Source organism: Xenopus tropicalis, chromosome 5 (genome assembly GCF_000004195.4).
Source record: "Xenopus tropicalis strain Nigerian chromosome 5, UCB_Xtro_10.0, whole genome shotgun sequence".
NCBI classification, from domain to species: Eukaryota; Metazoa; Chordata; class Amphibia; order Anura; family Pipidae; genus Xenopus; species Xenopus tropicalis.
Genome location: NC_030681.2, coordinates 126,850,446 through 126,866,424, shown reverse-complemented (window position 1 = coordinate 126,866,424; position 15,979 = coordinate 126,850,446). Strand labels below are relative to the sequence as shown.

The 15,979-nt window shown below is 38.1% G+C and overlaps 1 protein-coding gene across 4 annotated transcripts in view; it reads left to right on the top strand.

Annotated features, from left to right (window-relative positions):
* Positions 1–15,979, top strand: part of arhgef4 (Rho guanine nucleotide exchange factor 4) — a 113,049-nt gene that overhangs the window by 91,995 nt on the left and 5,075 nt on the right. For all 4 annotated transcript variants that reach the window (XM_031902569.1, XM_004917799.4, XM_031902570.1 and 1 more), the window contains 8 exons: positions 2,339–2,518; positions 5,083–5,274; positions 5,756–5,935; positions 7,374–7,606; positions 7,883–8,012; positions 9,786–9,917; positions 11,942–12,185; positions 15,790–15,867. In XM_031902569.1, the coding sequence (XP_031758429.1) occupies positions 2,339–2,518; positions 5,083–5,274; positions 5,756–5,935; positions 7,374–7,606; positions 7,883–8,012; positions 9,786–9,917; positions 11,942–12,185; positions 15,790–15,867 (1,369 nt within the window). The remainder of the gene's footprint in view (positions 1–2,338; positions 2,519–5,082; positions 5,275–5,755; positions 5,936–7,373; positions 7,607–7,882; positions 8,013–9,785; positions 9,918–11,941; positions 12,186–15,789; positions 15,868–15,979) is intronic.

Sequence of the window (15,979 nt, the reverse complement as noted above, 5' to 3'; positions counted from 1 at the left end):
TTTACCCACAAGTATCCAGTGGTAGGTTAGGTTATTTATCTTTTCTTCATTATATAGTCAACCCAAGGGTCAACCCACTAAAGCTGCTCTCAAGTGCCTATATGGTAACTACTGCCCTGCGCTGGACCCACAGACAAATAATAAATAATGAGTTAGAATTGCCATGCTCATCAGCTCAGTCAGTGACTTATGTCTTGTGCGTAGGGTTATTGTGATCATAGAACATTCCATTGCTGTCCAGAAACCAAAAGCCTGAAGTCTCAATAGACTCCCAAAGACACTATTTATTACACTAAATTCCCAATGCTTATTTTGTAATTTTACACAATATAAAAATGCCTTCTTTCGTTGTATAATGTAATATAATAATTAGTGTATCTGCAGGACTAACTTAGCATTTACAGTCCCTTGATAAAAAATATATCCCACTGAAAGCTAATTTTCTATATACATATATATTTTTATGTTTTGTAAACAAGTGACTGGTATGTACAGTACATGTAAATATATTACAGTGTGATTTTTAATAAGTTTTAGACCCTTAGTAAATAGTATCCTAGCTATCTGCATTCTACAGCATCTGCAGTGGTGCTTTGGGGCTTCCCTGGAGACCATATGTGTATTGGAAGCCCTGTTTTCCAGTCATTCTTTCCCTTAGATATTCCAGAGTGCTACTGAATTATTCATATCTCTACAAGGTTTTTTTCCATTAAGACATGGAATAATTTTTGACATCAGGAATGATCTTTGGGACAAAGGGAGCTGCGGTACTTTATAATTAAAAATAAAGTGGCACTGCTGGTTATAAATATCTAAACACTCCATGCATTCTATCTATCATGTAACCAATTAGTAACAGACAGCAATTTAGCTAGGTCTCCTTAGGCAATCAGTGCATAAGGATCCAGGATATTGCAAAAGAGCAAAAATAGCCTGTGTGTTATATTCTCCCTCTTCCTTCACCTGATGTTCCCTTGTAACATTACTGGTACAGAGATAGAAGAAATTGCTCTGTTATAAGTCACCAAGCAGTCCTCCCATTACCATATAAAAGTGCAAGGCAAAAGGCCTTTAAAGTTTCACAACAGGGGTAGATTTTGTTTTGAGTAATGTGACACAAATTACATCACTAAGCAGAAATTATAACTGATGACATCACTAAGCACCATTTATAAGTATATATTTTACAGGACAGTCATGGCTTGTGTATTATAATGAAATCAAAATAAAGTGTCAATCAGCATTGTCTTCTGTTAATAATATTCCATTGGTAATGTATTGAGCACCACGGAAGAAAAGTCCTATAAAAATGCTGTTATTATTATTATTATCATAACCAGGATTACTCTCTCAGAAAGCTCCACCACTTCTTGTTGTACATTGCGGGGGTAAATGTACAGATCATTTCACCAATGGTCATCGTTCAAAAATAGAAGAATACAACAAATTAGGTTTCAGTGCAAGAAAGTCACATTATCTATAACCTTATGTTATAGCTGTCCATACATAACAAGATCTTGCCCCAATTAGGCCACCCACATACCGGCCAAATTGGCTAATCTGATTGTTGGTCTGATTGTTGGAGAGTGGAAATTATGGAAACCCAACAACTTACCAGTGCAGTTCTTGTCCAATGGGATTTTCAAACTTGCCTGATAGTTGTCCGATTTTAGGCCAGATATTGGTCAGACATAGGCCAGTAAACTTATTACATGGGTAAATTTGGTATGTTATTTTTGTTATTGTTGTTACAAAGCCTGACCAAGGGAAAGGCTGAAGAAGCACGTGACTCAGGGGGGCACACTAGGTACATACTTCTGCTGCCTTCTCTAACTCCAGCCCTGTGCTTCCACTGACGGGCAAGCAGGTGTGGTTGGTGGCAAGCTGGGTGGGAGGACAATAGGTGGCTGTAATGGCAAGGGGCTCGCATTAGGTTCCAGGAGCTTTTGGCTGGAAAAGTTTTCTTTTCTCAGAGTTTGAGTACTTCAGAACAGGAGGGTTCTTCCAAATCTGTAATAAATTGTCAAGCATTTTTTGTATTTCATTATAATAATTGACATTACTTTGTATGTCACAATATGAATAAATACAAGAGAAATAGTTTTAAAATACATATGAGCCATGCACACACAGGGTACAATGTCAAGCTATTATTTTATTGGGAGGCGGGTCAGTCTCTCCCATACATAGCAGTTTGTATTTCTTAGTAGTTTACATGCCTTGGAAAATGTCTTGGATATTGAATAACTGAAAAGCTAACAGTATGAGATACTATTGTGCATGATTTGTGCTAATATGGATATGATCTGATGGATTATGGCCCCTTGTTAATTTACAGTTGATAAGTGATGGCAGTGTGGTATACGCCGAGGCTCTCTGGGACCATGTCACTATGGATGATGAAGAACTGGGTTTTAAGGCCGGAAGTGTCATCGAAGTAATGGATGCTACCAATAAAGAGTGGTGGTGGGGGAGGATACTTGATAGTGAAGGATGGTTTCCAGCCAGCTTTGTTAGGGTAAGTATTGTTACTCTATGACTTTGATAATTGCCAATGTAAAATTCTCCTTTTGACAGTTGTTACTGCACATTTTCATTGTGATAACACATTTTTAAGACACATTTTAGTTCACAAATCTGTATTATATATACCCAAAGGAAATATAGTTCCAAAAACCAATACTGTTGCAGCATTTTATCAATGATTGGTAAAAAAGAGGCACAAATCTTTTAGGAACATCAAAACATTTTCATAAAACATTCTTATTTAACGCCCTTTATTTTAGCACAGTGAAGTCCAAATACTTCGATGAAGTGGGTTAAAATCCTAATTAAAGATGTATTTGAGAGGCAAATTATATTAAAGGAGACATTTAGGATAAATGAAAAAATCCTTAATCCTATAGGCAATTATGAATATATGGTGCTGGTTTCACTTTGGTCTAAAAATTAATACTGTCTGTAAAAATGGCCCCTTTATTGGAGCTCCCTATAGATCAGGGGTCCTCAAACTTCTGAACCAAGGGGCCCTTCAGACTGTTGGGGGAGCGGGGCCAGACCGCCATCACCAGCACCCCCCGCCCTTCCTGGCGGCAAACTGTGGCCCAAACTGGCCGCATTCCCCCCCCAAACCCCCCCCAGGTGCTCCGTTCATTCCCGCTGAGTACTATCTGTTCCAGTTCCCCCCAGTCTGCCGTCTGTCCTCCCTCTCGGCTCCCCCGTCCCATTCCCCACTGAGTCCTCTCTCTCTGCTGCCAAGGGTGAAGATGCAGGGGGGGGCGGGTAAATTCCCCTGGGGGGGGGGGGCGGCCCGCGGGCCATAGTTTCAGGTCTCTGTCCGTGCCAGAAGCACAGTAGTAGGGGGAGAGCCAATCACAGCCCTGCAGTCACTCAAGCAAAGACAGGCTTCAGTTCCTTATCAGGTCACCCTGGTGTCACCAGCTCCCCTGCACATCCAGAGAATTCAGCCAGCAGGAAGTGGAACAGATGGGCGGGACTAGTGGGGTTTTGGGGAAATTTCTCAATAAATCAGCACGAAACACAACTTATTTTTTGCACAATCCTTCTATATTTAAAGGAGTAGAATGCACTGGCACATTCTTAATTTTATGTCTCCTTTAAATCTGTAATGTTATAAAAAGTGGTGTTTGGAGTCCATGTCCTTGGAGGGCTGTATCCAGCCCAGGGGTCTCCTGTTTGAGAAGATATGCCAAAAGGACTATGACACTGCTAACATAACTGCTATTTCAGTTAGCCTATGAAATTGAAACTGAGTGAGTGTTTAATATTACTTACATCCTCTGGGGGAGCTACAGCATTTAAAATAGCATTTATGTTACTAATGTTTTTGTGCTCTAATACTAATCCTGGTTCACCATCTCTATCTAGAGAAATAAATAACCTTTATTAAGAAAAAACAAGGAATCCATGAGCTTTAGTAGATCTAAAAATAGTACCAAGATTAGGAAAATATATAATATAATATAATATAAAATAAACCAGAAGAACGTACTGAACAATCTTAGATATTTATGTATGTGTAGATATACTATATCTATATACAATGCTGCAGGTATTCTGGGAATGAAGTGATGTTTTGAAACTAAAAGTGAAAAGGAGCTTTCCCTCATTATCTGTGCTCCCTTTAATATAAACTTGTATATTACATATTATTATTTTAATTTTAAGATATTGTCAACATTGACTTTTAAAAGGCTAAATTGAAGCCAGTTAACCTTGTATATTAGGAGGCACAATAGTATTTTTTGTATGCGCCTCAATTTTTTGACAGAACTAAAGTAATTAATGCAACTTATGTATGGAATTTTACTCAATTCAGTTCATCGTTAGAAGTAATACAGGTATGGGACCCATTATCTGGAAACCAGTTATCCAGAAAGCTCTGTATTGTGATAAGTTCATCTCCCATAGGCTCCATTGTTATCAAATAATTGAAAATTTTAAAACATACTGTATTCCCTTTTTCTCTGTAATAATAAAACAGTACCTTGTACTTGATCCCAACTAAGATATAATTACCCCTTATTGGGGGCAGAACAGCCCTATTGGGTTTATTTAATGGTTAAATGATTCCCTTTTTCTCTGTAATAATAAAACAGTACCTTGTACTTGATCCCAACTAAGATATAATTACCCCTTATTGGGGGCAGAACAGCCCTATTGGGTTTATTTAATGGTTAAATGATTCCCTTTTCTCTGTAATAATAAAACAGTACCTGTACTTGATCCCAACTAAGATATAATTACCCCTTATTGGGGGCAGAACAGCCCTATTGGGTTTATTTAATGGTTAAATGATTCCCTTTTCTCTGTAATAATAAAACAGTACCTGTACTTGATCCCAACTAAGATATAATTACCCCTTATTGGGGGCAGAACAGCCCTATTGGGTTTATTTAATGGTTAAATAATTTCTTAGTACATTTAAAGTATGGAAATTATGAAAAGATCCTTTATCTGTAAAACCCCAGATCCTGTGCTTTCTGGATAACAGGTCCCATACCTGTATATTCAAGTGTGCTGTGTTTTGGAGGGATTAAACCATTTCTTCGTTTGCTACAGCTCCGTGTCAACCAGGATGAACCAATGGAAGACTGTGCTACTAAAGCAGGGGACAAAGAGCAGGATTCTAGAAATGTCCCAAGGAGAAACGGTTTTGGGCAGAACAACAAAGATCAAATGCGAACGAATGTTATTAATGAGATCTTAAATACAGAAAAACATTATATTAAGCACCTGAAGGATATTTGTGAGGTAATTGTAACTTCACTTGAAGCTGGGGGCAAGGGGGCAGCTGGTGGGACAAGAGGTACTTGCCATGGGTGCTGACAGAGGGTAAAAAGTTAAATAAGTATAAAGTAAGATGCAGATAGATGGGGCTAGTTATTGTATATGGAAGCACATCAATAATAAACCCAGTTGAGGGGACATTTGCCTTGGGCCCACCATCCAACCTTTTCCTTTGCTATAATGTTTAACTGAAGCATCCCTCAGAACTGGCAGATCTTTCATTTTAATTGGTTGGAAGAGCTGCACAACATATATATATTTTCATTTTGCCTGTTTTTCTAGATAAAAACTGTCTATTTGTTCAGTTGCTATGCATATTTTATTCATCTAAGCCCATTGCTAAGCACATGCATTCAGAAATGAACTCTTATATTTAGGAGTATTTTATTAGCTTTCAAATGGTTTTAGTTAAATCTGATAGTTAGATCTGATAACTTCCATACAGGGCTACATCAAGCAGTGCCGTAAAAGGGACGACATGTTTACAGAAGACCAACTATGGACAATCTTTGGAAACATTGAAGAGATCTACAAATTCCAAAAGAAATTCTTGAAAACACTTGAAAAAAGAATTAACAAAGATTCCCCGCATTTGAGTGAAATCGGCTCTTGCTTTTTGGAATATGTGAGTGAATTCATTGTGTGCTAATAGCGATGATTATAATTCTAAGTGTAGTTTGTATTATATATAGTTACACCAAGGACCACAGGATGTTGATGCCAGTATATAAAAGGGAGGTTGTTGACATTAGTTAATAGGAATAATGTTAGTGTTCATGTATTACAGTATGTGCAATGGGGGACATTTTGAGCATTTTTGTAAATGTGTTATTCTGCTTATTCTTGTATTTAAATAACATGTATAATTGTTGTTAGTGGTCGTCTTATCCCTTTACTGCCAAATGGCATGGCTGCCCTGGGAATAACGATTTGCTAGGCAACACGTTTGTCTCATTGACTACACTTATCTGAAACTCTGTGTTTTTGGGTGGGGATAAGATTAAACCATGTAAAGAACAGTTTTTTGGCAATTAGTTTCCCTTCCTATAAAAACATTATGCAACAACCCCCTTTTTTTAACAATCTGGTCTTTTATGTCATACCATTAGACAAAAGCCTTGACTATAAAGCTAGTCTTGAACATAGGCTTCTACTGCCTCTATAAATGCTTGTGGAGTTGACTTTGTAATTATTTGCTATGCAGCATGAGAGAAGTGTTAGTCTCTAGGTGCAACTGGTTATTTCCCCTTACCCTTGGACACAGACAAAGGAAGGCCCTTATTGGGCATGAAAAACTGAAGACTGAAGAGGGTCTTTTTGAAAACTGTTGATGGGTGGGTTAGGGTTAGGCTGGACTCTCACTTTTTTGTGTTGTGATATTTTTGTTTTGAGTTGAGTTTGGTTAAATGTGAATCACAGGGGGGGGATTTGGGGGCATGTTTTTAGGCGCCCCAGTGAGTCTAGATACCTCTTACCCCAGGGTGGAACTTTTTAAAAAAATAATATGCCCCTTTTGTAAAATAAGATGATATTAGAAGTCACCTCAGGGTTCCATGACCTGTATAAAAGCACAGGACCAAAAGCCTTGTGCTTTATACGGTCATAGAACTCCTCTGTGACTTATAATATCCTTATATTTTACAATAGGAGGTACATTATTCACAATACTATACATATTTTAACTGTTTTGGTTATCACCAACCACCAGCATAAAGTAATAAAAGGCAAACAATATTCCCAGATTTAGTTATCAATACCAATCTGATATTTGTTTTCAAATATGGCAATGTTAGGCCCCCACTCCATGAATCCACTCGTCCCTGACCGTTTGTGTTTTGCTTTGCCCTTGCTCCCATACACTTAACACTCCATCTGTATCGGGTAGGGGAGTATTTGCTACACAACAGCAGTTCAGTATAAGATTCACATTGCAGATATAGCGGATGCCCCTTTCCTTTTTTACTGACTACTTTTTACTGTTTCTATATAGAGAAGCCTTCCTGGTTCTATTTAGTAGATATTTACCGTGGCACTTACTAAGATGTTTCACGTTTATTCTTCAGCAAACAGATTTCCAGATCTACTCAGAATATTGCAACAATCATCCTAATGCCTGCACAGAACTTTCCAAACTCACCAAGGTCAAGAAGTATGTCCATTTCTTTGAGACTTGCCGTTTATTACAGAAGATGATTGATATCTCTCTAGATGGGTTTCTTCTAACCCCGGTACAGAAGATCTGTAAATATCCACTTCAGCTGGCGGAACTACTAAAGTACACTAATTCCCAACACAGGTACTAAAGCGATCATACACAACAATGTTTCTCTAACACAATGTGCCTAATTATTTACCAAGTGTACTTACTTCAATAATAGGAACAATTAGAGCACAGGGGAAGGGTGGGACTCTACTCATCCTTATTAATGTATAGGAATGATCTGATCACCCATAAGCTAAAGCAAGACATGTCAAATAACCCCCATATACACTTTACAAATAATTTAGGTTCCATACTTACAAATACTGTATTTATGAAAAATAAGGTAATTTTTTTTTTGTTTCCACCCAGAGACTACACAAACGTTGAGGCAGCCTTAGATGCAATGAAAAACGTTGCCAGACTTATCAATGAAAGAAAGCGGAGACTTGAGAACATTGATAAAATAGCCCACTGGCAAAGTTCTATAGAGGACTGGGAGGTAACAAGGCTTTTCTTTCAATGACTATGTGGTTCATGTTTCCAGCTAGTGCTATGTCCTGTACTATGTCCTGCTTCATGTTAGTAACTAAAAGGTGGCAGCTGTATATGTAAAAGGGCACAGTCAAAGTGCAAGAAAATTTTACTCTGTAATGTGAGTGCCATATTATGGACCATATTTCCTGTTGTTTTTGAACCATATTGGATAGACCTTTCATTGTTCTCTCATTTAGGAACCACCAGGACAATGCGCCCGCCTCTAAAGATTTGAAAACCCCATAGTTATAGGAATCAGCTAACTAACTAGACATCCCTAGGGCTAATCTGTTGGATACCAACCCACACACCTTCAGTACTGCATTTGTCAAATTGTGAGGCCAATCTCAATAGACAGGCTTCACTGTGAATATGTTGAGGCAAAAGAAGACTCCTTGGTCTTCGGACAGCAGTCCAAAATGAACAGACATTTTGTTTTTTGAACACCCTGTTCAGTAGAAGGTAGCAGTTGAGGACACATCCAACCATCAGGCTCAAGTTATAAAATCACTGATAAGAAAACTGGCAAACCCTTGAATTCCCATATGGAAATTGTTTCCATATCAAATTTTTTTTTCCAATATCAAAAAGGCAAATGCAACAATATAACAGAAAAGACAGGAAAAGTCAAAAGTATATGTAATATTGCTGAAGGAAATATTGGCTGTATATGTATGTATGAATATCTTTATTTATAAAATGATACTTATGTACGCAGCGCTGTACAGTAGAACAGTAAATTAACACAACAAACAGGGGGTTATTACAATAATGGATAAGTACAAAGTATGATAATAAATACAAATAAATACAAGGTACAGTTGCAATAAGTTAAGAATCAAAGAGACAAGAAGATAGAGGTCCCTGCCCCACAGAGCTTACAATCTAAATAAGAGGGTAACTTACAGATACAAATAGAAGGCTAATAGTGCTGCAGGTTACAAGAGAGATGAAGAGAGGACTCAGCCCGCAGCTCCTTCCCTTCAGTCTTTCTCTAACTCTTAGCCTCCTGAGATCTTGTAATTGTGGAATTCTGGGGGTACCACTTTAGAGACATAAGAATTCATGAACCTGTAATCTTATATGGGGAAAGTCTATAACTATTTGTAGGGGAACTCTTAGCGCAGTGATCCCCAACCAGTGGCTTGTGAGCAACATGTTGCTTACCACCCCCTTTGATGTTGCTCCCAGTGGCTTAAATTTCAGGCAGGTTTTGAAAGGACAGAGTTTTACTTCAAGCAGAGCCTACTGCAGGCCAGCAGTCCACAAGGAATTTCAAAAAATTCAAAAGGAAGGGAAGAGATATAGCATATAAAACAGTGAGAAAGCCTTGATAAAGTAGGCTGAAATATATTACACAGGTCAAAATGGCATCAAGGTGACCAGACACAACTAAAGGAAGGAAGGAAAAGCTGGCGAGCTTGGATTGGCGTGTACCATGTGTCAGGGTACATTAAATGGTAGACTTTTCAAAATAGATGTGCTGAGAAACATCAATTAAAGGGGTATGCACATAAAAATATAAAGAATTTTCCTAAAATAGGAGGAACCTTGTGAAAAGTAGCACCAATTGTTTTCTGTTTTCCACTCTCCCTCACCCCAGAGGCAGTGCTAATAGCCAATTGTTGCTTTAAGCAGAAAAAAAACCTATGGAAACATATGGAACCTATGGAAACATATTGTGATTTGGGCTCGGAGTGCACAAAGTGTAATGATCAAACTTCCTTCATTTGTACAGGGAGAAGATATCCTTGCCAGAAGCTCGGAGCTCATACATTCTGGGGAACTAACCAAGATTTCTCACCTCCAGCCAAAGGGACAGCAGCGGATATTCTTTCTGTTTGATCATCAAATTGTTTTCTGCAAGAAGGTGAATTTGGCCTTTTAATCCAGTACACTAGACACTATTTAAATTAAACAAATATCTAAAAATACACCCATTTCTCCAACTCTGTGACTCTGTGTAGGATATGATTATCAAATAATTATCCTTCAGCCATTTATGTTACAATTATGACATCATCTGTAAGGTTCTTACACCATTATTTTGCATATGTAACATCATTCATGACATTCTTTAATTTTATGTTTTTTAAAAATGAACAACTGTCCAAAAAGCTTTTAGTTCTTATATTCTGCATCTGCACTCACCATTGTCTGCTGTAGTTATAAGAATGGTAAGACTCATACCTATTAGATATGTCACATGTGGTGGCTGGGGGGCACTGTGGCCCATTCTAAAACAAGGGTCACTTGTTGGTGCCAAGTAGCAGTGTCCCTCAAAACTTTCATATTTCGTCTAAGTATTTCTAAGAAACAATGTACCCCAAGCCAAAGATTTAACAAAAGGTATGGCTGTGGTACCTGTACAAATGGATGAGCCCACTGCCCCTTATAGATCAATGCAACTCTATAGCTCATATAATGTATACCAGAAGTTAAACTTTCATCTTTATATGATCATAGAAATCCTTCAGGGCATCCACCAAAGGGGCACTATGGTCCTACGACTCTTATAATAGGAACATGTACTATTATCTATCCTATCACACTATTGATACAAGGGACCAAAACAACAACTGTTTCGGGCCAACATGTACAGTTGGTCACACACAAACGCACTCCCTGCGCCCCTGGTTGTTATGTTGCAGCACACTATCTTCACCTACCGAGCCCCCCTCCGCCCAGGTATGAGCTGGGATCCAAAAAGACTGAGCGCATGTTGGCTTCCTATTTTATAAAAAAGAACAATTACATCTACTGGCTGTTGTTGAACTGCCAGAAAAATACATTAAACCATGATAAGGAAACAGCTTCTTCTCCCATCTATAACTAAAGAAATATTGTCACCAAGATCAGTTTTTTTAAAGAGCAAATAGATTTTTCATGGGGTTAGACAATAGTTAGTTTCCCAGGTGCCCTAAGCCATGTGACTTGTGCTCTATTAAAACTTGGATTTTAAAAGTTGTAGTGATATCTCCCCTCTCCCTATCAAGAGAAAAATAACAGCTTCCTGACACCTGTATTGCTAGTGGTAGATATCAGACTAGTACTCAATAGTAAAAATCCAAGTCATGACTCCAGTTACATGGATGAGAAAACAATAGCTCATCTAAAAGTGGTTCCATTGTGTAGTGCTAGCTCAGAAAGCTCAGGATCAGACACAATGGTTGCTGAGATGGCTGCCTACAAACCAATATTATAACTAAAAATATACATCTGTAGGTTCAAGAATAACATTTTCAATGGTAGAGTGAATTATTTGCATTGCAAACAGTAATTCAGAAACTAAAACTACACCATAAATATCATGACAGAATCCCATTTAGAATCACACTTAGGTGTCCAAAACTGCTTGAATAAAGGTTAAGTAAACCTTAAGTCCCCTACAACCATATGTAAAATGAAATTAGAAAATTTTGGCTGCTAGCTCTGTATCATACTATTAGAGATGCACACACCCAGAGTGCCACCTAGCTTGCCTCACACTGCATGGGGTTAATTATTGCTGTCCATTATTTCTGTGGACTGCTTAGTCAACATTCCACAAACTAAGGGGGTGGGGGACTTGATGATGATTGAAAAACAATCTCTGTTGTGATCCGTGGGGGGGGGAGGCATAAAACATTGTGCCCAGTTGGCCCACAGAGCCTCCTGTTTGGCAGCCCTGGAGTAAATAGTGGAATTGTGCCTTTTATTTCTCTTTCTTCTACATTCTAATTGGCGTGCAGTAGGAAGATAGCTATTACTGGTGGCAAATTTACACCGGGGTTCCATCAATCATCTCTTACCCCATCTGAGTTATTTTTTTAAATGAAAATCATTTCTAATTGAAGAGATATTTTTTTCTTCCATTTCTCAAGTTAAACAATCATTTATTTCTGAAAACTCTAGGATCTGTTGCGACGTGACATTCTGTATTATAAAGGGAAGATCGACATGGACGATATGGAGGTTCTGAATGTAGAGGATGGGAAAGACAAAGACTTTAACATTACTGTAAAAAATGCATTCAAGCTGCAAGGCAAAGTCTCGGAAGAGATTCACCTTTTCCTTGCAAAGAAACCAGAGCACAAACAGCGATGGCTACAGGCCTTTGAGGAAGAAAGGAAACAGGTGCTATTGGATAAAGAGACAGGTAACTGCATTATTGGCCTCTTCTCTTCACAAAAAATACACATAACTAGTAGTTAGGCAGGTTATATATAGGCATTATGGTTGAACTTGATGGACGTACAGTGGTGTGAAAAACTATTTGCCCCCTTCCTGATTTCTTATTCTTTTGCATGTTTGTCACACTTAAATGTTTCTGCTCATCAAAAACCATTAACTATTAGTCAAAGATAACATAATTGAACACAAAATGCAGTTTTTAAATGAAGGTTCACGTTATTAAGGGAGAAAAAAAACTCCAAATCTTCATGGCCATGTGAGAAAAAGTGATTGCCCCCCTTGTTAAAAAATAACTTAACTGTGGTTTATCAATTTCAATTTTCAATTTCAATATCAATTTCTGTAGTCACCCCCAGGCCTGATTACTGCCACACCTGTTTCAATCAAGAAATCACTTAAATAGGAGCTACCTGACACAGAGAAGTAGACCAAAAGCTAGACATCATGCCAAGATCCAAAGAAATTCAGGAACAAATGAGAACAAAAGTAATTGAGATCTATCAGTCTGGTAAAGGTTATAAAGCCATTGCTAAAGCTTTGGGACTCCAGCGAACCACAGTGAGAGCCATTATCCAGAAATGGCAAAAACATGGAACAGTGGTGAACCTTCCCAGGAGTGGCCGGCCGACCAAAATTACCCCAAGAGCGCAATGAGACAATGAGACAACTCATCCGAGAGGCCACAAAAGACCCCAGGACAACATCTAAAGAACTGCAGGCCTCACTTGCCTCAATTAAGGTCAGTGTTCACGACTCCACCATAAGAAAGAGACTGGGCAAAAACGGCCTGCATGGCAGATTTCCAAGGCGCAAACCACTTTTAAGCAAAAAGAACATTATGGCTCGTCTCAATTTTGCTAAAAAACATCTCAATGATTGCCAAGACTTTTGGGAAAATACCTTGTGGACCGACGAGACAAAAGTTGAACTTTTTGGAAGGTGCGTGTCTCGTTACATCTGGCGTAAAAGTAACACAGCATTTCAGAAAAAGAACATCATACCAACAGTAAAATATGGTGGTGGTAGTGTGATGGTCTGGGGTTGTTTTGCTGCTTCAGGACCTGGAAGGCTTGCTGTGATAGATGGAACCATGAATTCTACTGTTCTACCAAAAAATCCTGAAGGAGAATGTCCGGCCATCTGTTCGTCAACTCAAGCTGAAGCGATCTTGGGTGCTGCAATAGGACAATGACCCAAAACACACCAGCAAATCCACCTCTGAATGGCTGAAGAAAAACAAAATGAAGACTTTGGAGTGGCCTAGTCAAAGTCCTGACCTGAATCCTATTGAGATGTTGTGGCATGACCTTAAAAAGGCGGTTCATGCTAGAAAACCCTCAAATAAAGCTGAATTACAACAATTCTGCAAAGATGAGTGGGCCAAAATTCCTCCAGAGTGCTGTAAAAGACTCGTTGCAAGTTATGGCAAACGCTTGATTGTAGTTATTGCTGCTAAGGGTGGCCCAACCAGTTATTAGGTTCAGGGGGCAATTACTTTTTCACACAGGGCCATGTAGGTTTGGATTTTTTTTCTCCCTAAATAATAAAAACCCTCTTTTAAAAACTGCATTTTGTGTTTACTTGTGTTATCTTTGACTAATAGTTAAATATGTTTGATGATCAGAAACATTTTGTGTGACAAACATCCAAAAGAATAAAAATCAGGAAGGGGGTAAATAGTTTTTCACACCACTGTATGTCTTTTCAACCCAACTTACTATGTTACTATGTTACTATGTTACATACTGGTGTATTTATTTATATAGATTGTAAGCTCTACGGGGCAGGGACCTCCATCCTCTTGTGTCTTTGGCTCTTAACTTATTGCAGCTGTATTTATCTTGTATCTATCTGTATTTATTGTTATACTTTGTATTTATTATTATCTTAATAATCCTGTTTGTATTAATGTATTCTACTGTACAGCTCTGCGTACATAAGTAGCGCTTTATAAATAAATATATATATACATACATACATACATATATTAACATTGGAGGCAAACATACCCAGTGATGTTGCCCATAGCAACCGATCAGAGCTTTGCATTTGTTTTCTAACTAGGCGACCGTTCCAGTCTAACTTATAATTAGTTGCTATGGGCTACATCACTGTTGGTGTTTGCCTCTAATGTTAAAAAATACAACCCAAAGAGTTTGCTCATGCTTGCACCCAAGCAGGAATGGTGAGCCCAGCATAGCATTAATATAATGGAACAAACTATATGTCTTGATTAAGGTTTTGGTACAATCTTTTATACAATGGTAACATGCATTTAGAATTATTATCCCTTTTATGGACTGAAGCATTTTTTGATTAGTACCAGAATCAACATAGTATTTCAGTTTAAAAAAAACCAATTGTTTATCTAGTTCAAGCTTTATGTCCAAATAATACCTGCCAAACTGTTAGCTGATTCAGAGCGAGGCTGCAAAAAAATCCCTTTCCAACTGGGAAAAAAAAACCTTCCTGGCTTCAAAAGGCAAATTGGACCAGTCCCTGAATCACCTTTACATAAAATATGATTTCAGTTACCTTTTATTTAGTCACTTGCTAAAAATCCATCCAACTCTTTTTTAAACAAATGTATCAGCCAGTACAGTGGCTTCAGGGTAGAATTCCACAACTTCACAGCTCTCATTGTAATAAACCCTTTTGTACCTTAAGATGAAACCTCTTTTTGCAAGGGGACCCTTTCATGTTTCCTGGAAGAACCTGCTGGTAAATAAAGCATTAAAAAGATTATTTTATGATAACTTTTATACATAGTTATCATAAACCCCCTTAAGCGTCTCTTCTCCACCATTAACATAACTGAGACTTTCCATATGCTTAACCATCCTAGTTGCCCTTCTTTAGACTCTCTAATTCAATAATATCCCGTTTGAGCACTGGAGACCAAAACTATATGGCACATTCCAGATGGGGCCTTACCAGCGCTCTGTAAAGTGGAAGAATAACCCCGTCCTCCCGCGAATCTATGCCCCTTTTAATACAGCTCAAAACATTGTTTGCCCTTGCAGCTGCTGCCTGGCATTGCTTGCTACAGCCAAGTTTATTATCTACAAGGACTCCAAGGTCCTTCTCCATTATGGATTTGCCTAGTGCAGTCCCATTAAGGGTATAAGTAGCTGCATATTTTTAATCCCAATCACATAACCTCACATTTATCAATAATGTATCCCATCTGCCACTTTATAGCAGTTTATCTAGATCCCCCTGCAAATATGACCTTGATGAAATTAATAAACCTACACTGATTTCTGTTATCAGCAAACACTGATACATTGCTAAAAATACCCTAAGCTAAGTAAATAATAAATACGTTAAATAAAAGTGGACCCAACACAGAACCCTATGGCAACCCACTAAGAATCCTAACCCTACTTACTAACTAGAGAATGTCATATTGACAAGTCCCTGTATATGACCTATTAGCCAGTTATCTATCCAAGTACAAACAGTATTACCAAAGCCAACAGACCTTAGTTTAGATCTTGTTTGATGTTGCATAGACAGTTCAATGCATTTTTGTTGAAAATAAGTAATAGTTTTATTTCCATTATTAGGTTTCAGCATCAGTGAAATACAGAAGAAGCAGGCTATGATTAATGCCAGTAAGCCTCACCCGGCAGGAAAGCCTAAAGGTTGGTACCATGTGGGAAGGGATAATAATACATGAACATGATAGCTTTATATTCCCCCTTACTGAATAAATTATATATCCTCTGCATAAATAAATACAAAATACAGTAACAT